The sequence below is a fragment of the Gopherus flavomarginatus genome, chromosome 1, assembly GCF_025201925.1.
Source record: "Gopherus flavomarginatus isolate rGopFla2 chromosome 1, rGopFla2.mat.asm, whole genome shotgun sequence".
Classification (NCBI taxonomy): Eukaryota; Metazoa; Chordata; order Testudines; family Testudinidae; genus Gopherus; species Gopherus flavomarginatus.
In genome coordinates, this window is record NC_066617.1 from 56,683,306 (window position 1) to 56,709,110 (window position 25,805).

The 25,805-nt window shown below is 42.9% G+C and overlaps 1 protein-coding gene across 26 annotated transcripts in view; it reads left to right on the forward strand.

Moving 5' to 3' along the window:
- NRCAM (neuronal cell adhesion molecule) overlaps nt 1-25,805 on the forward strand; it is a 364,115-nt gene that overhangs the window by 254,777 nt on the left and 83,533 nt on the right. For all 26 annotated transcript variants that reach the window (XR_007772049.1, XR_007772048.1, XM_050936052.1 and 23 more), the window contains 3 exons: nt 2,257-2,368; nt 18,913-19,097; nt 21,150-21,281. Coding sequence is in view for 24 of the 26 variants with exons in the window: in XM_050936052.1 (XP_050792009.1) it covers nt 2,257-2,368; nt 18,913-19,097; nt 21,150-21,281 (429 nt within the window). In the remaining 2 variants the exon portion in view is untranslated. The remainder of the gene's footprint in view (nt 1-2,256; nt 2,369-18,912; nt 19,098-21,149; nt 21,282-25,805) is intronic.

Sequence of the window (25,805 nt, forward strand, 5' to 3'; positions counted from 1 at the left end):
TTCATAGTAGAATTTAGTTAACTAACTTCACCTCCATGGCTACTTACCTTTGACTCCCCTTTCCAATTTCTAATAAATATATCCTTTAGTACTGGTGATAATACACACTTTACAAAGGGACGATGCAGTGTGAGCCTTTAAAAATACTTAAATAATTTTGATGTAATGTCAAAAATATGACACACAACAAAAATCTCAGCTTTCACAGCAAATGAATCCAGTCACACTGGCAGATTTTACAGATTACATGTCTAATTGCTTCTGTATTATGCTGTTCATTTATGTTTTTCCTCTAATTTAATTGGTAAATGGAAACATTCGTTATCACTGGGACTAGTCAATATTACATGCTATATCATAAGCTTTAATAGTAGATTTAAATATTTTAACAGATGCTCTTAATATTTAATAATTAATATGCCATTCATTTTTAATCTGTTTCATAAATGTAAAAGTCTAATACTTTTAAATGTATTTGTAAAATTAACTTAAGAGAAATAAAATTCTGAATATTTTTCTTTTAATTAACTCTAATTCAGTCCATGTTAAATGGTCTGTTTTTCTACGTTGTGGACCATATCCTCAACTGGTATAAATCTGCTTAGCTCAGTTGACTTTGATGGAGGTACACAAATTTACATCAGCTGAGGATCTGGCCCCACAATTTTACATTCTATGTGATGGACAGAAAATAGGTAAAAAATATATTATTATTTTATTGTCTTTATCTTGAGGTCTTTTCCATAACTGAGATTCTATAGACACTAACCCTCAATTACTGAAAACCAAAATATAGCAGGAGGATGACAACTTTGAATTGTCTACATAAAAGTTAAATTTAGTTAGAGAGAAAACCATAAGGGTGGGATTTCTGTAATAGGGTAATAATGACCTGCAAATAGAGTGACATATCGAGTACAGTTATTAAAAATCCATTCAATTGGCACGTGACACAAGGCTGCAGAAGTTAATTTGCCAGGATTTTTCACAGCCTTGACTGGGTTTTTGCAGTGCATAAAATGGGCAGATTGTTTATTGTAGTGTGGCCTTTTTCTATACTCCCCTTTCTCTCTCTCTTTTCCTTCTGAAGAGGCAAGTTTCATATACTAGTATTTGAGGTGCTCTAGGTACATCCTAAAATTATTTTAATGTGTTCTTTATGACTTAATTTAGCACTATATCTTATGTCCAGATAAACAAGGCATATAAATCTTTATATTGCTGCCCATATAAAAAGATACCACAGCAGACTGCTATGTTTTAAGCTATTATAGTAGAATACTGGAGTATTTTTATAATGTTTATTTCCAGAAAACAGTCTGATCCGATTTCTGTATCATTAATATTTTAAAATGGAGTTATGAAATACTGTAATAGACTTTGAATTAAATCAAGGTTTTGGAACAGATATAGTAATCTGTGTATAAATTTGAGTTTAGATTTATGTCTATATATTGGCCATGTTATTTAATTTTTATTATTGTGAAGAAAGCAGTTGATCATATAGTTCAGGTTTGTCAAAACATTCAAATTAAAATTATGTCTTAAAGGGACAAGACATGGCTGAGGTTTATGAGAAAAGTCCTTTGTGGACTGGAAGATTCTGAGCAAAGCATATTTTAAACTGCAATATATCTTGTCACTCTCATTATGTTTTTTAATACAACAGGTTTAATTTGGTTCAGTTTTTTTCTGTGTCTTATTTGTGGTGTTAGTGGAAGTACCAAAAACATCAGATGTTGATTATGATTCCTGCACCTATGCAGAGCCTGCAATATGATTCCTGCACCTATGCAAAGCCTAATTGAAATGTGTGGGGCTCTGCACAGATGTAAGGGTCCATATGAACCCATCACATTGCAGAATCAGGGCCTATGCAAGTACAATATCAAACAGGTTGGCTGTTTTTAATGTATGTGTCCAAAATTACAATGTTTCTTATGTCCAGACAGGATTCTAGTGTGCTGAGCTAAACCCTAACCCTTTGTAGCTCTGCAAATTCTTACAAAAGGATTTTTGAATTAAATGAACAATACACAGAAAAACTCCTGTGCTAAATTCTGAAATTCCCATATGCATGAAACTGAGTCCTCATTTTAATGTTAGTATATATGCTATCATCGTACCTGACTATAAATATATTTACTGTCAGTATTCATATGTATTGGAAGTAGATGGATTTTTGCTGGGTTGGGAAGTAAGTTTGAAAAATATCTTTCTGATTGTTTTCATTATTCTAATTTTTTTTTTAATTAGCCAAGCCATTGACAGAGAGACGACCAACTCTTTTAACTCCAATGGGGAGCACAAGTAATAAAGTGGAACTAAGGGGAAATGTACTTTTGCTGGAGTGCATTGCAGAAGGATTGTGAGTTGCTTTTTCAGTCAAAATGTTCTTTAAATACAAAGGTAGAAATACTGATAAATATTTCAGAAAGAACATCAGTGCTGTAGAAAGTACTCATAGCATAATGCTAGATGTCATAATGATAGATGTTGTTAGATGCACAGAGACAAGCAGATAGAAACGAAAAACCGAGGTGTTTGTTTTCAAAACATGATACATATATTTGGATACTGACAGATTAAAAACATATTTAGGACATAAATGAAACAACCCTTATTATGCTGGCCAACCTTTACACATCACAAAACTGCTGCACAAGCTCAGTATTATTGATTGTTTATGTACAAGAGAGGCCTGATACTAGAATAGCATGGGTGAGTTTGTTGTCATGTTCCCGCTGCATGCCTGAATCAAGCCTACGCTCATGTTCCCTCACGTTTATGATAACTAAACTCTCCGAAACTACAGAGACAAGTAAGAACCTGCTGACTTGATCTTCATCTACTGACAATAACTGGCAAATCAGCTGTGTGGGAAACCTTAGGACCACATTCTATTCCTATCTCTGGCTTTTCTTTGTAAATTAATTTGTCAATTGGTATGTATTTATGTTTCTTTAATGTTTGGTGGCCCCCACTGGAACCTGTGTGCATAGGAAATCACAAAATAATACTTTTATCAATGAGTCTACCAATTTGATAAATGAATTTTACCTAACACATCCGCTTTTAACTCTTAATAAGCAATTGGCAGTGAAGGGTACATAACTGATTTGGTGCAGAACTAGAAACATTGTATCACTTGTTGAGACTTCTGTGGTTCCCCAAGATCAAAAAACAGTCCATGGCCCATGTTAGCATAAAGTACATGTGATTGCATCAAAATGGCGTAAAATTTTGAAATATTAACCAAGTACATTGTGTCGTCATACGTTTTTCTGTCTTGTCTATTTTTATGGTGGTTTTTTATTAGTAGATAACAGTGCACGTGGAGCCAAATTCTGCTCTGTTAAGCTGGTGTAAATTAGGTTCTTCTAGTTAACACCATCATTACTGAGAGCACATCCTACTGTATATAATTTTGGATACTAGATTTCTAAATGGATATCTGTCTTGAATTATTTATATTTGTTTCTTCAGTAGAATGTCACCTCTCAAATATAATTTTTTACATTTAAACATTTTAAAATATATCTCCATAAGTTCGATCAGCTCAGATGTAGTGTTAAAACAAACAATTTGCTATTAGCATTTCAAAATCTCAATACACTACAGAGCACCTGATATTTTAGATGTGGGCCCAGAATTTCAATAGCAGCCAAAGAGCACTGAGTGCATCTGAAAAAAATGAGTGGTTGGCGTCCCCAAGTGCAGGGGCTGCTCTGGAATGGGCTCATCCCTAGCACATTTAGGCCTGGTCTACACTACCAAGTTAGGTCAACGTAAGTCACTTTGTGTCAACCTATTTGTGCATGTGCGTACGATCAATTTATTTCTGGATAATGTAAGTGCCCTGCTACAGTGAAGCAGTAAAACTACCTCTCTGAACAGCAGGGAGCCCTAGTTGACCTACTGAAGTTGACAGTGTGAGTGTAGACCAGGGGTCGGCAGCCTTTCAGAAGTGGTGTGCCAAGTCTTCATTTACTCGCTGTAATTTAAGATTTTGCATGCCAGTAATACATTTTACATTTACAGTGGCCAGTGGATGGAACCCCAGACTGGCAGCGGGCTGAGCGGGGCCAGCAGCCGGGACCCTAGGCTGGCAGTGGGCTGAGCAGCTCAGCCCACTGCCAGTCTGGGGTTCTGTCTGCCGGCCCCTGCCAGCCAGGGTCCCGGCCACTAGCCCTGCTCAGCCCACTGCCAGCCTGGTCGACAGCAGGCTGAACAGGGCCAGCGGCTGGGACCCCAGGCCAGCAGCAGCGTGCCATGGTAAATCAGCTTGCGTGCCATTTTTGCACACATGCAATAAGTTGCCGACCCCTGGTGTAGATAATGTGTGACCTGTGTCAACCCTCACAGACTTCCAGCATCTGCCCCACAATGCTTCATTCCCTGCAGCAGTGACTGGTCTGGTTACAATTGTAAACTCTACTGCCCAGGGGTCACAGAGACAGCAAGCCACTCCCCTACCCCTCCTTTAAAACTCTCTAGATGTTTTTGAAATGCCTCTTCCCGATTGCCCACCTTTGCAATACACCTATCAGCTCATCCTTGTTGTACGCAACTGTATCCAAGTTACTGTGTCGGCTCCATGCACAGCAACCTGGAATAGGCAGGAGGTATTGAATCTCCTGGCCCTGTGGGGAGAAGAGGCTGTGCAAACACAGCTATCGACCAGCCGTAGAAACATGGACATCTACAAACAGATTACATGGGGGATGCTGGCAAAGGGTATGACAGCGATCAGCCACGGTGCCATATGAAAGCAAAGAAACTTCTCCAGGGATATAACAAGGCCAGTGAGCACAACATTTGATCTGATGGTGCCCTGCAAACCTGTCCCTTTTACAATGAGCTGCATGCCATACTTGCTGGAGACCTCACCAGCACCCCACAGACCACCATAGATACCTCATACAAGCCTGATACAGAAACCCCTACTGTGAACATTGTGGAAGAGGAGGGGGATATGCCGCGGGGGGTCTCCAACCATGCTGCAAGCCAGGACCTGTTTGAGACTCCACCTCAGTCTAGCCAGTCCCACCAGGCAAGCACAGATGAGCCTGATGAAGGGAAGTGATCTCAGGTAAGTGTGTGCATACATCTTTCCTCACAGTGTTTAAATTTAAAGATGGAGCCCATCTCATCCCCAAGTTATTAAATCACAGGTATCAACTTTCCACTGATTTACTCACATGAGAAGAGGTAGAGGTAAAACAAACAAGTTGAGATGGCAGCTGCCTTTTCATTCCCCAGTTGGCTGAGGCAAGTAGGACAGGGCAGGATGCGGAGCACTTTGTTTATGTACATAGAGATGTCCATTTTATCCTCCTGAGAGAGCTCAATGAAACTTCCATGGGGCTACTCTGCAGTCCTCTCCCAAAGATTTCTAGGGATGGCTGCATTATTCCTTCCTCCGCAATAGAACTCTTTCCCATGCCACTGTGCAATGAGTTTTGCAGGCACAATTGAAGTAAACAGGCTGGAGGCATAGGGACCTGGGCAGCTTCTGAACACCAGTAGTAGCTGTGCTCTGTGCCTTTGTTATCCTAAGGAGTGAGATATCAGCTAAAATCAGCACCTCCTGTAGAAAATAGTGCAAATATTCAGTGCCATTGCCCTGCACTCAGTACCCATGGAATAGGGACTGAAATGTTATTGCTTCAAGTATCAGAAAATCCTTCCTCCCCTCCCCCCCCGGCCCCTGGCAGGCTATTTTCACCATGGCTGGGGTTCAAGAGCGGCGCCAGGGTTTTTGGCACCCTAGGCGGGGGTCTTTCCGCGCTCCTGGTCGTTGGCAGCAATTCTGCGGCCGGGGGGGGGGGGCGGTCCTTCCACGCTCCCGGTCTTCAGGGCACTTCGGCGGCAGGTCCCGGAGTGAGTGAAGGACCCCCCTGCTGCCAAATTGCCGCCAAGGTCAGCAAAATGCCGCTCTCCCAAATCCTAGTGCCCTAGGCGACCACCTAGGTCACCTAAATGGAAGCACCGGTCTTGCTGGGGCTGTGCCAAGGCACTCTAAAGCTGAAATTTCAATATGCATTTCTTATTAAAATTGTTTATGGGATTGAGAAAAGGGAATTTAGAAACTTATCTTTTCCTTTCTTTTATGACTGTAAATCCATTGGTACATCTCAGTTTTCATCAACAGCTTCTGCTATGATGGCCTTGAGGGGTGCCCCCTCCATAGCCCCAGAATGCTTGAACCTGAGGAGGAAGAGAGAGAAGACGTGTTCAGAGAGATCCTACAAACCAGTGCTGCATAAGACTATGAACAAAGGGATTGAAGGGCCAGTCTGACTGACAGCATGGAGAAGGAAGGAGGACAGGGGAAAGGCCCAGGAATCCCAGCAGGACAAGGAAAGGGAAATGTACCAGGACATAATGTCCAATAAGTACAATTGTATGAGGAGGTTGATTGTGATGATGGGAGGCAGGGTTCGACAGTCCTGGAGTTCATTTCAGTTTATCTCTTAAGTTCCTAAAGCTCATGCTTCAGGGTTCAGACAGCCACCAGCAGGGGTCTGGAAGATCTCCCCGTCCAACATATTCAAGGAGGGGTTTTTTTAATCTTCTTCCTCTAAAGCATTAGGGATGGCCGTGGCTGGAGATGGGGCATTGAGTAGGGTAGGTCAGGGATCTGAAGTGGCACATTGCATTCTCTCTCTCTCAGGTGCTTCGCTGTCTGATTCTTGCTTACATGCTCAGGGTCTGACTGCCATATGTGGTATAGAGAATGAATTTTCCCTCAGGTCAGTTTAACAGTGACCTTGTGGGGTTTTCGCCTGCCTCTACAACGTGTGGGTCACTTGCCAGGATTGTCTGGGTATATCTCATTTAACCATTTCCTAGCCGTTATGGGGCCTCAAGTACTGGTGCCCCTTGGTCCCTCCTATTCTCTGCCTGTGGCTTGTACTAGTCCAGTCTCCTGTGGGTTGTAATACTTTGGTCTCATTTTGAACATTGGGTTTGGAGTGTGGGTGCTAAGTGATGTTGGTGGCCTGTGATAGACATGAGCTCACATTAGATGATCTAGTGGTCTCTTCTGGCCCTCAACTCTATGACTCTAAGTTTTTGGAATGTACTGGGGACAAGTTTTTGTTTCAGAAAGTGGAGGAACTGGTTGTGCTTCTGAAGGATTCTAAGGAAAGGGGAGCAAGATCAGCAGAGTAAGGACAATGGACTTCAAAAAAGCAGTTTAACGAACTCAGAGAACTAGTAGGTAAGGTCCCTGGGGAAGAAAAGATAAAGGATAAAGGAATTCAGGACAGCTGGCAATTTCTCAAGGAAACAGTATTAAAGGCACAACTGCCAACTACAGTATACCAACGTGAAAGATAGGAAGAATAGTAAGAAGCCATAATGGCTCGATCAGGAGCTCTTTAATGACCTGAAAATCAGTAGGGAATCTTACAAAAAATGGAAGCATGGATGAATAAGAAGGAGTACAAAAGAATAGCACAAGCATATAGGGACAAAATCAGAAAAGCTAAAGCACAAAATGAGTTACATCCAGCAAGGGACATAAAAGGCAGTAAGAAAAGGTTTTTTAAATATATTAGGAACAAGAAAAAGATGAAGGAAAGTGTAGATCCTCTACTTAACAGGGAAGGAGAGCTAATAACTGATAACATCAGGGGCTGTGGTGTTTAATGCCTATTTTACTTCAGTCTTCACTAAAAAGATTAATGGTGACCAGATACTCAACACAATTGGTATTAACAAGAAGAGAGAAGGAATGCAACCCAAAATAGAGAAAAGAACAGGTTAAAAGATATTTAGATAAGTTTAATGGTTTCAAGTCAACAGGGCCTGATGAAATTCATCCTAGGGGATTTAAGGAACTAGCTGAAGCAACCTCAGAACTATTAAATGTTCTCTTCAAGACCTCTTGGAGGACAGGTCAGATCCCAGAGGCCTGGAGAAGGGCAAACATAATACTTCTTTTTAAAAAAGGGGAGCAAAGAAGACCCTGGGATCTGTGGACCAGTCAGCCTAACTTCAATCCCTGGAAAGATACTGGAACAAATTATTAAACAATCAGTTTGTAAGCACCTACAGTATAATAGGAATAGCTAGTATGGATTGGTCAAGAAAAAAATGCCAAACCAACCTAGTTTCCTACTTTGAGAGGGTTACTGGCCTTTTGGATAGAAGGGAAGCAGTAAGTATATCTTGATTAAGATAAGGCTTTTGACACAATCCCACATTATATTATCATAAGCAAACTAGGGAAATGTTGTCTAGTTGAAATAACTATAAGGCAAATGCACAACTGGTTGAAAATCTGTATTCAAAAAGTAGTTATCAGTGGCTCAAAGTGAAATTGGCAGAGAATAATTATTTAGTAGGATCTCACAGAATTTAGTCCTGGGTCCACTACTGTTTTTAATTAATGCCTTGGATAATGGAGTGGAAAGTATGCTTATAAAATTTGCAGATGACACCAAGATGGGTGGGGTTGCAAGCACTGTGGAGGACAGGGTTAACATTCAAAACAACCTTGACAAATTGGAGAATTGATCTGAAATCAACAAGATGAAATTCAACAAAGATAAATGTAAAGTACTTCGCTTACAAGGAAAAATATCAAATGTACAACTACAAAATGGGGACTAACTGGCTTAGGTGGTAGTATTCCAGAAAAGGATCTAGGGGCTATATTGGATCACAAATTGAATATGTGTCAACTGTGTGATGCAGTTGCAAAAAAGACTAATATCATTCTGGGGTATATCAACAGGAGTGTATGAAATGGACGTAATTGTCCTGCTCTACTCGTCACTGGTGAGGCCTCAGCTGAAGTACCGTGTCCAAGATGTGAACATACTGAAAAGATTCCAGAGAAGAGAGACCAAAATGATTAAAGGTTTAGAAAACTAGACCTCTGAGGAAAGGTTAACGTAACTGGGCATGTTTAGTCTTGAGAAAAGAACACTGAAGGGGACCTAATAACAATCTTCAAATACATTAAGGGCTGTTATAAAGAGGACAGTGATCAGTTGTTCTCCTTGTCCACTGAAGTTAGGACAAGAAGTAATGGCCTTAATCTACAGCAAGGGAGATTTAAGTTAGATACTAGGAAAAACTCTCTAACTCTAAGGATAGTTCAGCTCTAGAATAGGCTTCCAAGGAAGGTTGTAGAATTCTCATCATTGGAGGTTTTTAAGAACAAGTTGGACAAACTCCTGTCAGGGATGTTCTAGGTTTACTTGAGCCTTCCCTCGTGCAAGGAGCTGCACCAGATGACCTCTCAAGGTCCCTTCTAGCCCTATGTTTCTATGATGGGTCTTCTCAGGCAGCAGACCCAAATGCTGCAGACCCTGGCTGACCTACAGGTCCAAAAATCCAAGATTTCCCGCCCTGGGTAGTCCTTGGAGAACTCTATAGTCACTGCTCCCTGCACCCCCAACATGGCATCATGGGCCGCATTTCTACCCCTACCACTCCAAGCAAGGGACAGCAAGAAAAATCACAGCATCACGTACATTGACCTGTGAGACCTGTGGTTAGTGTTGTGTAGCCACAACGGACAGCGTGTGTGCACTCAAATGGACAGAAATGTTACCTCCCTTTCCAGTGTTAAAGTTCCACCCCTTTAATTTATGTTAAACATTTGTGTTATATTGTCTGGCTCTTTTTCCCCCTTCAGTGTTTTTCTGCACTGTTTTTCTGCACTGTTTTTTATACTCAGTAAAGTTCTATTTGTGGATAATAAAATTATCTTTATTAGTTCACAACACATATTGCAGAATTCATACACAAAGTAATCAGTACTTGTAGATTTACAGCATGTACCATGTAATTCATAGCTTCAGGAAAACATCCTGTTGTACTTATAAATGTACAGCCAGCACTACACAGTTCTTAGCAGCATCCAAACCTCTTGGACCAGAGGACACTTCAGCACAGAACACTACTGTGCCTGACCGTTAAAGTGCTCTTTCAAATCCTTCCTCGACTGTATAGCTCCACACTGGGCTCACGTAAAGGCCCTTGTGTCTGGCTGTTCAAACTCAGCAGATAGCCACTCAACCTCCATCTTCTACCCCTTTGCCTCACAGATATTATGCAGGACACATTGGGATGTTTTCCTCACTGAGACCCAATCCTGTGAGCAAACACCACCAGGGTCCCTTCAGTCTACCAAAAGCACATTCAGTTGTCATTCTGCACCTGCTGAGCCAGCAGTTGAATCCTTGGTGCCGTCAAGGTAGCCAGTGTGCAGCTTCGTGAACCAGGAGAGCAAGGAGTAGGCTGGGCCCCCCAGAATCACTGTGGGCATTTCACCAATGATAATCCTCCGGTCAAGAAAAAAAAAGTTCCTGCTTGCAGGAACAGTCCTGTGTTTTTAAAGATGCAAGCATCATGCACCTTCTCTGACTAGCCCACACTGATATCAGTGAAGCTTCCCTGATGAGCCACCAGTGCTTGCATAACCATAGAAAAGTAGCCCTTTCTATTGGACTCAGTGGCAAAGTGGGCTGATACCAAAACAGGGGCATGCATGCTGTCTATTGCCCCATTGCAGTCAGGGACCTCATTGCTGTAGTGGGGGGAACTTGACCCCCATCTGCCAGAGATGCCTGAGCAAGTCATTTCTATCCCACAACATGATACAAACATTTCCTAAAAGGTATTGTGCTGGATAGCAGCATGTGGCACACTGGGATACCCACTCATGGAGCACCACACTTTGCATTGACACAAACATTCCTGGTGAGTATGTGCAATAACTGACATAAGCCACCAAGTATGCACTTGCCCAAATGATATACAAACTTCAGCAGCTGTATGCAAAGTAACTTGTATTGAAACAAGTTTGTAGTGTAGATATGGCCTTAGTGGGGCACAGGAATGGCTTGCTATGTCTCCTTTGCTCTGTCCATTTCCTCTAAACCAGCTTTCGAGGAGTGGATGATATCAAAACTAATACTGTGGCTCTGTACTACTCAAAGATCCTCCCTCTATTGATGAAATCCTACTAGTAATGACTCCTGTTGAAGTCGATAGTGGTTTTGCCAAACAGTTCCTGTGGGTTTGGGGTCTTAAACAGCTGTCACAAACCACTCCAGAGGTGCCTTAATTTCAGTATCACTGAAGTGATTCCTGGGTGTACACAGTAGTTGAATTTTTTTCCTCAGAAAAATACAGTTTTGTCACAGAGACATTTTTTACAGGAAAATATAAATTCTGATGAAAAATTTCTACTTCCCTATGAGAAATGTCAAAATGAACATATTTTGTTTTGAATTGACATTTATGAAATTAATTTTATTGTTTTAACTCAAAATGGCATTTCATTTTTGCTGTTTGGCTTTAAAATGTAGAAAATTAAATTTGTAGTCAAAATGAAATGAAAATTTTCAAAGATTTTCATTTTGGAAATGTCTTATGTGAAAATTTTCAGGTTTCTGACCTGCTATAGTATAATTTATAAAGTACAACAAATATTATGGGTTTGCTTAATATAAAGAGACCAAGTGGTAAGTGTGAAAAATCAGGATGGGGAGTTGGGAGTAATAGGCTTCTGTATAAGAAAAAGCCTCGAGTATCAGGACTGCCCCTATAAAATCTGGACATATGTCACCCTAGCTTAAGAAGTCAGATGCTGCATATATGTGATATTATTATTGGAAGCTACCTTCTTTTTTGAGTAGTGTCCCTACAGGTGCTCCACTGTAGGTGTGCATGTGTCCCTGCATTACTGATCAGAGACCTTTGGTAGCAGTGTCTGTTAGGCCCGCACATATCCTGTGTCCTGTCTCTCCTCTTGCCCCACCATGAGGCTACCTCCCTCCTCCCCCAGTTCCTTCTCAACTGTCCCTGGCAAGAGATGGTGCCATTTGCAGCCCATTTGCTATCGTTAATTTCTTTAGCATTCCTAGTAGTTAGTCTCCTTAGTCTTAGCTATAGTCTTTCATTTTGTTTTCTATACCCCGGTCAAAAAAGGAGACTTTATTTTCCCCTTTTTTCATTGGGGACCCTTTTCCCCAATGGTATATGCCTGATTCACCAGACTTCAAGAACTGCCCTCCTGCAAAGAGGCCATCCCAGTGGCAGGCAAGCACTCTCTTGTCTTACCATGCCTTAGGGAAGGCCACATCCCACAGAAGTGTGGTCTCTGCAGCAACTTGGACCCAAGTCTCAAAAGGACAGAGAGATGAGATAGAAGATCATCTTCATGAAGGCAGCCTTCCAATCCTTGGACCTGTGCCAAGAGTCACCTGGCAGACGTGCCCACCACACAACCCTCAGCATCAAATTACTGTGGATTCAAGTGTTCAGCTGTGGACCTCTCTCGTAAGTCATCATAAAGGAGAACAGTGAGTCCCCAGAGTGAGCCCCAAGCTATCTGCAAAAGATCTCCGACATGTATGGCATCATTGACACCGAGACAATTCCAGCCCTATATCCATGGCTCATGAAGATCTGGAGCGGCAGATATTGTTGATTTTCCTAAGGACCTGATTGGCACAGGCACTGAGTCAACAGTAATGACCAACAAAGATATAAGCGAACTACACTCCAGCAAAAAGATGCTACCAGTACGCAGTGTACCTTCAGCACCATCATCAATGCCCCATCTGGCACTGGAACAGTTGATACAGGCAAGATCCCCAATGCTCTCTGTACTACCAGTGGTACCAGGTCGGTCAGCACCACCGGTATTTAGGCACTCAAGAGACCTCCAGGTATCTGACATATCAGACTCTTCTATTCTCGGCACTGGGACTTCAGACTGAGTCTCCTATTAAGGCGGGAATATTCTCCAGTACCCTGCCCTGTACCCCCACTTTCAAGTGAGGAGTCAGACAGCGAGCCAGAGGAGATCGTTTCCCACTGCTCCTCCTATACTCGCTATGAGCCCACTACAAAGAGGCTCCTTAAGTAGAGCCTTGGTATGGACAGCCATGGGCACCCCCACCAGGCTCTGTTCCACCACCCCATTGGCCATACTAGGCTGCATATTGAGCACCCCACCTCATTCATGAGCCCCCAAAACATTCCCCTGTATCTATGGCATCTAGAACCTCAGAACTTCCAGAGGAGATTGCTGAGGAGCAGGAGGGTGGAATTGAGAAAGAGTTGACTCCGAGGACCAACATATCCTGCTCCTATCCAGAAGAGGCATCATGCCCCTGCCACTGTCCTTAGCTGATGATTTTCAGTTTTTCCAGGACTTTGAAAGAAGAGTTGCAGATACACTGTAGTTACCCTGGGAGGAAGTCAAGGACACCCACCACAAATTCCTTGACATGTTATGCTCTTCCTCGGCCTCTAAAATAGCCCTCTCCACCAACTAAGCTCTTCTGGACCCCACAAAAACCATATGGCAGACCCCAGCATTGGTGATGCCTACTTGTAAAACAGGCTGATAAAAAAAATTATGTGCCAGCCAGGGAGACGGAATTTCATGTCTCTCACTCTCGCCCCCAACTCCATAGTCGTGGACATGGTAAACTCTTGGGGCTCCCATCACCAAATGAGATCCACCCCCTATAATAGGGATTGGAAGCGCTTTTATCACTTCAGGAGGAAGGCCTATTCTTCGGTCATGCTACAGTTTCAAATAGCTAATTATCACACCTTAATGGTGACATTCGACTACATCAACTGTTAAAACTTAAGAACTTTATTGATTCACTTCCAGAGCCACAGTATGACTAGTTCAAAACTATCATCCAGGAAGGACAACTGGTAACCAAAGCAATACTACAGTCCCCCTTCAATGTAGGCGACATTGTGACCTAGTCCGTCTCCACAATGGTGGTTATGTGATGTTCATCGTGGTTACACCTTTCTGGCTCCCCTAAAGAGGTTCAATCGACTGTTGAAGACCTTCCCTTTGAAGGCACCAAGCTCTTTGCAGAGAAAATGGATGCCTCCCTCCAGACCCTCAAAGATTCCAGGGCCACTCTGTGCTCATTAGGGATTTACACACCTGGACAAAAGAGAAAAATTAGTCTGCAGCTGCAGCACAGATCACACACCACTCAATAGCCAACCCAGCGCTTTTATGAACCTGAGAGGAAGAAATCTAGGTTCCCCAAGTGTAAACCGTCAGGCCCACAGCCTTCCGCTTTACCACTTATCCACCTCCAAACATCAAATTTGACATGTGGATTGAGGTGCCAGCGGGCCACTCCCCTTAACCACTACAGCTGAACCACCTATCCTATCCATTGGGTTATCACCTTGACATGTTCCTAGCAACAATAATTCCAGCATTGGAATGGGGAGACTGGTTTTTGGCCATCAACCTTCAGGATGCCTATTTTCATATCTCAGTCCTACTATCCCATAGACAGTTCCTCCGATTTACCCTAGGACAAGACTATCAGTATAGAGTACTTCCTTTCGGGCTTCTGTGAGCCTCAAGAATCTTTTCTAAGGTTCTCTCAATAGCAGCCGCTCACCTGTGCTCCCAGGGGATCATGATCTACCCCTACCTGGACATTTACCTCCTCAGAGCCTGTTCCTTTGCAAAGGTTCACTGAGTTACTGAAACATCAGTAGACTTGTTTATGGCACTGGGCCTACAGATCAATACCCAGAAATCAACCTTCACTCCAGCACAGCATCTGCAATTCATTGGGGCTAACTTTGACTCGCTACAGACCAGAGCGCTCCTACCTCAACACAGGTTCCACTCTTTGGCCACATTCAAAGACTGTACATAAGAGTCCCCAAATATCAGCCAGACATTGCCTCCAACTTTTGGGGCATATGACTGCAGGCGCACAATGGTACTAGCACATACCAGACTTCACATGCAATGCCTCCAGATGTGTTTCAACATGGTGTGCAGACCAAACAGAGACAGACTAGACAAACCTCTGTCACTGCCCACCAAAATCAAGATATCTGTGGTTTGGTGGAGATGTTTTCAAAAAACATTTCCAGTAAATGTTTGCAAAGGGATCTTTTTTGCACAAATTTCTCCGTTGTTGTTTCTCACTACTGACACATGGCCTATAGGATGGGGCATGCACCTAAACGGCCTTACAACACAAGATAAGTGGTCATCCACAGAGCTACCCCTACACATCAACCTCCTCAAGGTCCTAACAGAGCAACATAGCATACATATATTACATAAATCAACAAGGAGCCCAGTTGCCCTCCCGCTGCGCAGAAATGATAAGGCTATGGAACTGTGCATCTCACACAACATTACATTATCAGCAGCTTATCTTCCGGGCATACAAAAGTTGATAGCAGACAGCCTAAGTTGCAAGTTCCCTCACAACCACAATGAGAAGTAAACCCAGCAATACTTCCCAACCTTGGGAAGCTGTTGAGGGACACCTGCCAGAGACACGTTCGCTACTCACCTGAACAAGAAATGTCCATGTTACTGCTCCAGGGAGTGTTGTCTTATCTGTGCTCTGGGCAATGATCTCCTTCATGGGACAGGGGCCTTCTTTATGCCTTTTCTCCATTTCCCCTTGCAGCAGGCTGACAACTCACCACAGCAGCGCCTCCTGCTGGGCGTCCAGGGAATTAGCTCACCAGCCTCTGGAGTGCCCTCTGCAGGCCAGTGTCTTGCTTTGCTGCTAGCCCTGGTGCCCCTTCTCTCAGAGTTCTGCCCCCTGCAGTACCCCGCAGTCTTGCTGGGTCTCCCCTCCCCAGGGAACCCCAACCCCCTATCCCCACCTCGCCTCAGTCTTTGGCTACTGCCAGTCATCATCTAGCCCCCGCTAACTGGGGCAGACTGCAGTATAATTGCCACTCATCATTGGCAAGGAAGGTTTGGACCTGCTGCCTCTGCCTACCCTTGGGCTGCCCTCTGCAACCCCAGTACCTTTCTTGGCCTTTAACAAGGTCTGCAGCCTGAGGGGTTGCCAGGCTGGAGCTCCCCAGCTCCTCTGGCCTTTCCCCAGCCCTGCTCCAGTCCCTGCTCAGCTCCCCTGCTCAGCTCCCAGCAGCCAGGCCCATCCTTCTCAATATCTAGAGAAAGACTGTCTTGGCTTCTGACCCCAGCCCTCTTATAAGGGCGAGCTGGGCCCTGATTAAGCTGGGCACAGTTGTGGTCAGCTGCCCACTCAGCTTCCCTAGCCATTCTTAATCCCTCTTACTCAGCTGCAGCCCTCTCCAGGGTTGCTTTCACCCTTCCAGGGTCGGAGTGGGGTGATTACCCTATTACACCCCTACTGTTGAAAGTTCTGTTAAAAAAGGAAGGAGCATGTCATATTGATTGCTCCCACTTGATCGAGACAGGCTTGGTACCCTTATGTAATGGGGTCAGGACTCACCACCACAGCGCCTCCTGCTGGTTGTTCTGGGAATTAACTCCTTCCAACCTTGGAGCATCTCCTGCTGGCTGGTGTCTCGTCCGTTGTCTGCTCTGATGTGTTATCTCCACCACCGGGACACGTGTCCCAATCTGGACTGTAGTGTCCTCCTCAGGACACGGCCCTCCAGCAGTGCCCACCACTCCATTCTCCCCCCCTTCCGGGGGCATATAAGCAGTCCTAGACTGCACCTGTCTTCATGGGCAGCTGCCACCCCAAAGTCTAGTCCCTTACCTCAGGGACAAGGTGCAGTCCGTGGAGTGTTAAGGGGGAGGAAGGGACATGGGCCTACCCATTACTCGGCCTGAGCCGAGGGACCCTTGAGCAGCAGCTGCTTGTTGCCTTCCTCTACTGCCCGTCACTGCCTGCTTTCCCTGGGCCACTTCCCTGTAGCCCTAGCACCCACTCCGCCCTTGTTTCAAGGCCTGCAGTCTGGCACGGTGAGCCAGAGCTCCCACTGCCCTGGTACCCTGCCCAGCAGTGCTCTGTAGTGCTCAGCAGGGTGCTGCTCCTTCTGCGAGGAGCCAGTACTCCTCCCTTGCTGGTCAGGGAGAGACTGATCTCCCTCTGTGCTGCAGTCTTTATATAGGTTCTGACTGACTGCCCATCTGCGCAGCGTCTCTGGCCTAGTTTAATCCATTTTCTCCTGGAGTGGGGCAGCCTCCCCACTACACCTTACCTGTCACAAATCACAACATGCCCACCAATCTCTTGCCGATACACTCTGTACCTCCTCTCACAGAACGAAGGACGCACTCTACATCCCAACCTGGAGATTCTTTGCCTCAGAGCTTGGCTGCTTCATGATTCCAACACATAGACTCCTCCTACTCGATGAAGATACAATACACACCATACTTACCTGCAGAAGTGTTCCAGGTTTTGGATTTGGTGCAATTCCCAACAAATCTCCCCAACATCCCTGACCTTTCCAAACATCTTACATTATGTACTGACTCTTAAAAAAAAAAAAAAAAAAAAAAGATAAATATCTCTGTTTTCTCAGGGTCAACCTAGTGGCTATAGCAGTCTTCCACCAACAAGTAGAAGGGTACTCAGTGCTATCACACCAACCACTAAACAGTTCCTCAGGGACATAGTTAACCTTTTTCCACAACCCCAACATTCTGCACCTACATAGCACCTAAACCTTGTATTGAAAGGCCTGACTAGACTTCCCTTTGAACCCAGGACCACCTGTTCGCTTACATGCCTGTCAGTGAAGATGACCTTCCTGATAGCAATCAGGCTAGGATAGGAGGATAAGAGAAACAGCAGCTCAGATGGACATTCCCCCTACACGATATTCTTTCAGGATGAGGTAACACTCAGGCCACACCCAAAATTCATCCTTAAGGTAACTTCCCCATTCCATGTGAACCAAATGATTCACCTCCCGACTTTTTACTCTAAGCCTCACTGTGACAATAGGAAGGCTATACTTCACACACTAGATGTCAGGAGGGACCTAGCCTTTTACCTGGGTAGAACAAAGCCTTTCCTGAAGTCCCCGAAGCTGTTCCTCTCTATTGCAGAAATCTCCTAGGACTCAGCAATATTAGCCTAGAGACTCTCTAAGTCAGTCTCAGGCTGCATTAGACAAAGTTATCAGATTTGCAACATGACATCTCCAGATACTATTTGCACGTACGCCACGAGGTCGATCTCTTCATTCGTCACCTTCTTCAAGAATGTCCCTATCTCAGAGATCTGTAGAGCAGCGGTGTGGCCATCAGTTTATCTTCACAGAACACTATGCAATCACTGGAGATTCTGTCCTCCGATGCCATCTTCGGCTCCACAGTACTGTCATCTGTAACTGACCCAACTCCGAAGCCCCAACGCTCCAGCAGGGATACTGCTCAGGTGTCACCTACAGTGGAGTACTCATAGGGACACCACTCAAAGAAGAAGAACAACAAGAATTTACTCACCTTGCGCAGTAATGATGGTTCTTCAAGACGTATGTCCCTATGGGTGCTCCATAACCCATCCTCCTCCCCTCTACTTTGGAGTTCTTGTCAATGGCTCTGCAGTAGAGAAGGAACTGAGGTGGGTTAGCCTGTGTGCACTTGTTAGCCTCAAGACAGGGCATGGGGGGAGACTGTGCATGTGCGGACCTAATGGACACTGCTGCCAAAGTTCTCTGATCTGCAGTGCAGGGACGCAAGCACACCTAGGGGGACACATCTTGAAGAACCATCGTTACAAGGTGAGTAAATTCTTCATCTAAAGTAACATGAACATCAAATTGCCACCACAGATAAATGATCATAGCTTAGTTTAAGAACATTCATGTTATGTATTTGAATCTTTTATTAGAGTCATTAAAGATTCTAATGGCAATTGATTCAACAAAAATGTATTCTGTAATTATTAAATCAAGGAAATTTGTTGATGTTAATTACTCCGCGATTTACTGGAAATGACAGAGTAATATTGGAACATTTTCCACATTTGTTGGTTATCCCCAAAAACCCAGGCCAAAGTTCTCAGTACCAATAATTATCTTTACAATACAAACATGAAAAATTAATGGATTGATGGATTGAACCCTTATCCTCGCTTTTTCCCCAGCTCTCTAATCTCATCTGTGCTTTTCTTTCTCTAGACCCACACCAGTTATCCGCTGGATTAAAGAAGGTGGAGAACTGCCCGTCAACAGAACATTTTTTGAAAATTTTAAAAAAACTCTCAAAATCATAGAGGTTTCTGAAGCTGATTCTGGAAAATACAAATGTGTAGCAAGAAATCCATTAGGTTCCACTCACCATACCATTACAGTAACCGTCAAAGGTAATGCTAAAATAATCCCAAATTTTACAATGTCAGCATCCCAATGCAAAGTTATATAGTAATGTATTTTATCAGGAAAATATATTACAGTAAATATCTACAAGGATGAATAAGTGTAAAAGAAACTGAGTAAAATAGTCATTAAATTAACTGAGGTTTCCCACAAGACTTTACCATGTCTAGTCTTTAATTTTTATGATGGCTTCATGTTAGTATGTGGTGGTGGTTTTTTGCTAAACAGCTCTGTGGTGCTAAATTAAAGTTATCCCTTAGAACAGTGGTTCTCAAACTTTCGTACTGGTGACTCCTTTCAAATAGCAAGCCTCTCGGGGTATGGCTACACTTGCACTTCAAAGCGCTGCCACGGCAGGGCTTTGAAGTTTCGAGTGTGGTCGCAGCGCCAGCGCTGGGAGAGAGCTCTCCCAGCGCTGCACGTACTCCACATCCTCTACGAGTGTAGCTTGCAGTGCTGGGAGCCAGGCTCCCAGCTCTGCGGCACTGTTTACACTGAGGCTTTACAGCACTGTATCTTGCAGCGCTCGGGGGTGGTTTTTTCACACCGCTGAGCACGAAAGTTGCAGCACTGTAAAGCCCCATTGTAGCAATGGCCAGAGTGTGACCCCCCCCTTATAAATTAAAAACACTTCTTTATATATTTAACACTATTATAAATGCTGGATGCAAAGAAGGGTTTGGGGTGGAGGCTGACAGCTTGTGACCCCCTATGTAATAACCTTGCGATCCCCTGAGGGTTGTGACCCCCAGTTTGAGAACTCCTGCCTTAGAAAGAATTCCATTAATACAATACTAGCTGGTGCCTGTGGTAAATTTAGTCAAGGCTTTCTTTCAGTGTCATAAGAGACTGCTCCCCCACTTCCTGTACTGCTCTTTTCGCTTCTCCTACTCTTCATCCTTCTCTCTTCATTTCTCTCTTTTCCTTCTCTTCATCCTCCTCTGCCTCCCATCCCCATTCTCTTTCTCTTTTTCCTTTTCTCCCCTTTCCCTCTTCGCTCTTTCTTTTTTCGTATCCCCTTCTTCTGGTTCTACCGAACTAATTTTTACTAAGTTTTATCTGTCCAGTGGTATTATAGCCCTGGGATTAAAGACACTTCAAATATGTTAGTATTTGAAGTGTGCCTGAGGGCTTTTGTTTGAATTAGCTAATGAGAGTTGATTATTCCCCACGGGGCAAATGAGTCACTTCTTTTAAGTAAGCTACTAGTGTTTGTGTACAACTCTTGACACCAGTTTACATTGATGTTGACTTTGTTTGGTTCATGATGGTTCTGTGGGTATCATCCACTTCCTTTTTAAAAATAAAAAGATAAATTCTCCACACACCTGTGTCCACTGATACAAATGCATTATTTATTTATTTTTATACAAAATGTGACAAATATGCGGTTTGCATAGACTTACTGCAAAGGATCAGCTGATAGGCATATGGAAGTTATTTTTCTTATAAGGAAATTATCTCTTGTCCATTTTGTCTCTCTCTTTCTCTCTGTTTCTCAGCCAACCAGGATTAAATTTTGATTCCATTAAAATCACTGAGTTTTTACATTGATTCAGTGGAGCCAGGTTTTCACCCTAAATCTGTTTCTCCTCCCCCACCCGCACTTTTCTCTTCCCCTATTATCAGTCCCTCTCTTCTTCTTCTATGGGTGGTCTGAGAACCAGAGACGCCTCAAAACTTATTAGAAAGGCTACTGTACTAATCCTTTTACAGAAGCCAGAGTCTGTTATCTTTTGCTGTCTTTAGAAATACAGATTAGGATTAAAGCCATTGATGTGTATTAATCAAATTTACTCACATTCAGTTAAGAATCACATTTTATTTACTTGAAATTTTTGATATAGACAGCTATTCATTCTTAATGATTTATTGTCCATCTATTTAACAGCCTAATAGCTTGTATCACTAGTAACCTGATCTAATCAAAACATGATTTTACCAGTAAGTTATTCAGATATAAAAATCAGCATTTTTGCCAGTTATAGCTACTGTGCTGTATGACCTTCTGATTGTTGTGTTTTCTTTCCTGACCAAAGCTGCTCCATACTGGATTACAGCACCTAGAAACCTTGTGTTGTCTCCTGGAGAGGATGGAACCCTGATCTGCAGAGCTAATGGCAACCCCAAACCTAATATTAGCTGGCTAACAAATGGTGTGCCCATAGCAAGTAAGATTTTTAATCATCTTAATGGAGGATGAATAAAAACACAAACCAGTAAAGATTAGGGACTCATAAGGGATATGAAATTTGTTCACATATGAATAATTATTCCATATTTAAGGATGTTTTGCCTGATGTTGAATAATAAATATGTATGACATGAAAAAAAATGCTACTGTGCATGGAGATGAAACAGCAGAAATTACCTCCAATGTGCACCAATGTGCTGAAACTTCCAAATATTACTGTTTTGGAGTGGACAACTCATTATCCTGTTCTGCTGTCTGCTAGTGTAATACTCATGGAGATGAGGTCTTAGTAACAAGACTGTGATGTGCTCCACTGACTGGAGATATCAGAGGGCTAGAACTGCTAATCGTATTGCCATTGCAATATATATTAGATCTCTTAAGATTCGTATCTATTCAGTTGCATCCCCACTGGAAAGTTGGTTCTGTGTAAGAACTGAAAAGGGGGTAGGAGGTGAAAAATAAACCTCTGTGGTTGTATTAAGCACCTCTGTAGGGGTTAGAATTTGGAAAATTTTCTAGCCTTCCAGCTCTCAGCAATCAAAGGCTGTAGTAAGGCTGTCTGAATGAATCAGCAGCTGTCTGGAAATCAGCTTGTGGCACGTGGGTGTCAGAGGAGGTGAACCCCTAAGGCAGTGAAACAGCTGATTCTGTGAATTTGGATAAGAAAAGCTGCTGTGAATTGATGCCCCAGTCACTCATTTGTTAGCAGTGTTACAACTGGCAGCACAATATGAGGGATGCAAGACAACTACTATCTATAGCACATCTGTACTTGAGGAAAACTTACACACTGATATTGCAATATGCTGTCAAGTCTTCTTATATTCAGCGTATATTATATCATATAATCACTGCTGGTCCTTCACCCTTATCTGTCATCTTTCCCAATGTAACACTTAAGACAAAGCCAGACAACCTAACCAGCTGCTTTGTCAGAAATGATGATAGTGTTCTAAAATTCTTCCATTTTGTGCTGGCACTTTAAAGATTTGAAAGTGTAGTATGAAAGGGAAATTGCCGAAGAAGTTAAAAAAAAGTAAGAAGTGGTTCAAGTAAAAATCAGTGAAAGAGACAGCAGGACTTCCAGGAGTCAGCGTCCATCCCAGGAAGTTGCAAAAGAGAGAAGTAAAACCTCTTGGAAAATGAAGACAGACAGCGGATATGGGGAAACAGCTAATAATGTAACTAAAAAGGAGAATATCAGGAGAAGTTGAGGGATAATGCTGTAAGCTAGAGATCTGCAGGGGAGAAGGTAGAAGCATTCAGCAGGGAAGGTGAGTGATAAATTTGATTTGATTAGGATTGTAACATAGGTTTTAAAATGCTGGGTCATGATGGCTAACTCAGTCACATAACCTTGAGGTTAAACAGTAAATCTCAAAGCATTCATAAGTGTACTGGATACACTCAAATAGGTCAATAGCTAATAAAATAACAAATAAATTTTTATACCCATTTCATAATTTTCTTTCTTTACTTTTTCCTGCTGTTTCATTTCCTTTCCTGCCCTATTTTTATGTAGATTTTTTTGTTCTGTTAGCCCTTACAGTTCATCTAGCTCCTCCTACAGCAGACTCCACTCTCACCCAGTTGTTCAACTCTCCCTTCTATCCTTGATTATTCCAGTCTTCCTCCTCTGGTAATGAGAATCTATCTCCCACCTCTATTGCATACTGATGAGTCACTGATACCTTTGGAAGTTCCAGATCTCTCTCACTCCTTAGCAGGATTCTGTCCCCTCCTCCACCATCCTTCTTCCCTTAGCAGCTGCAAATATTTAACTGGGAGTTTAGCTGACTACTGCAGTGCAAAATGTAACTAAATGACAGGGCATCTGAGGGAGTGCAGAAGATAAATGGAGGCAAGTGACAGAGTGCTACATTTACGAATTCTGCAGCTTCTAAAAGGAAAATGTTCCAGTTTAAAATAGCTGAAGCCAGTCTGTGGGATTTGTAAATGCAGCATGCCCTCTTTTTCACTTGGCATAGTAAAACTCATGTGGGCGGGGCCCCACTTGCTTCCAGTTGAATTTTTAATATATCATTGTAAAATTATTAAACTAAAGCAGGTGGTTGAGCTGCAGGGCAGTGCTGGGAGAGCTACCCCAGTGGCAACATTTCAAAACAAAACTGCTATATTTGAATTTCAAAGACCTTCTGTCACCATAGATCCCATGATGCACCTCCTGTGGCCCAGTCATCTGTTTGCAGTGGTTTAGTTTTCTATTGGAAAACGCAACTGGGAGATGCTTAATGCTTCCGGCTTTGTTTTCCTATTATAGTCGGACAAGGGATGGGGTAGTGTTGAAGAGAGCCTCTCACCAGTGCTTCAGTTAAAGGAAAGGTCCTAACATCAAGGAGTGAGATAGGGGAGAAGGATAGGGAGAAAGCTGAAAGGCAACATCATGCAAAAAAGGGGAAATATAGTAGGTGCTTAAAAAAATTAATCAAAAAAGAGTCTGTTACCTGGTGTAAACATCTTTTTTAGAAGAAATAAATTTTAGTTCATGTTTAGTTGATCACATTTTTAAGAAGAAAACAATTGTATAATTACAGTAATTTGCTGGAATGATAAGGGCCTAATCTTGTAATGCTTATTCTCATGAGTAATCTTTTTATGAGTGGTCCAGCTGAGGTCAAATATGATAACTAGCATGAGTAAGGGTGTCCAGTTCAGACCCTGACTCTGCTTTGCCTTGTGCTTCCATTAACACTTGAGTTCTGCACTATTCATACTTCTGCACAGTCTTTACTGTTTTATGGTTTAAATGTTCAACCTGTGTTTACAAAAGGGAAATCATGCATAAAGTGCCTCAACTTTTAAGGAAGTAACTATCCAAATTAATTGGAAAGGGAACCACTGACATAACTGGACTTCAGAAAGGTACTTGCAATACTGCACAAAAGACTAATTTATTGGTTCAGTGGTTTATAGTACAGGCTGAGCTATTAAATATTAAACACACTTCAAAATTAGATGACATAGTGTACTGAAAGAAACTGATTATCTTCACTTGATATGTTCTTTACATGCTTATATCATTTTTTTCACATTAAAATGATTTTTTTATTCAGTCTCTCTTTGTAATCACATAATATGTTGAATTGAAGACAGAAAAGGATAACCCTTTGGTCTCTGTTCATGATAATGTTTCATAATCCTTGGTTAGGAAAATTCTTAGTTATTATTTTCCCTGAATTTTTACACACGCACAAGCACTCTGCTGGTCCGAGCCGCATGAGTGTGAGATGGAGGGTACTGGGCTCTGATATTCTGGATTAGACCAGTCCCATAGGAAAATGAGATGGCTGTCAGTATCAGCATGCACTCCCCACTCCAGCCATCATTCCTGCTGGAGTTATGCAGATGGGCCAGGATCTGGCCTATGAATATAAAATGATGAAATACATTGAAGCTGGATTTTATTTACTGCATACAGTGTACCCAGTGGACAGTGGTTGCTGGTGCCCAAAATATGTGGTGGGGCTGCACGTAACAATCTGTCACCCTATAGCCTCCACTTCCTGACATCCCCTGTAGGTTGATACTATTTTCAGAGTGAGAACCTGGGGTACCAATTAGGGAGGTCTCAGGGAACTGTTTTTCAGGCGAATAAGGAAGGGTTGGTGGGGGAAGAAAGAAGAAGATAAAAGGGCACTCTCTTCCATCTTCTGTCCTCTCTCTCTTGTAGAATGAAAAATTGTGCTGGCTTACAGTAAAGGGCAAGATGAGAGAAAACAGTATTTATTCTTCTTAACATTATGTCCCCTTGTTGTTCTCTCCCAGTCCCAACTTCTGCCGCTCCAATCTAGCTCCTCTCAGCTACTGTCTTCACCACCTTGCACATCAACTACCAGTTCAACCACACCCTCATTCACCAAGTAACTTCTTTACTCCCTTCTCTCCACCCTGCAAACCTGCCCCTTCCACTGCCCAGCTCAGAACTTCTCCAAGTCCTGCTTAACTCCCTTCAGCACTTATCCTACTCCTCCAAAGCACAAAATCCAACTACAGGCCAAGAACTTTTCTGTCCTGATTTCCCCACAGAACATATGCAATTAAAACAACACCTTGAGTAAACCCACCAAAAATACTCTCGTCCCATAATATAGTCTAAATACATAATGTGACATTTAGCCACTTTGATCAAAGGTCTGAGAAAGTAGATTTACACAAAGCCCTAAGGAGCTACAGATTTTGGTTACAATGGACAATGGAGAACATTCGGGGCTCTCCACCATCAGCTCGTAGACATTTAAATCTAGGCACCATTACTCAGAATCATCAGTCTTAAACCTCGGGGTAGCATGTAGGATAGAGGCAGCCTTTCAAGTTTCCAGGCCCAACTATGTAGAGTGAAGTATACATTGTCACAGGGTTCACTCCTGGCAGGTGGCACCTCCCACTGGCAGCTTTGGGAATTAGATCCTACCAGGTGCTGCACCTGGGATAGTTTGCCTTGGAGGACTTTGATACCCCAGAAGGGGAGGACCAGAGT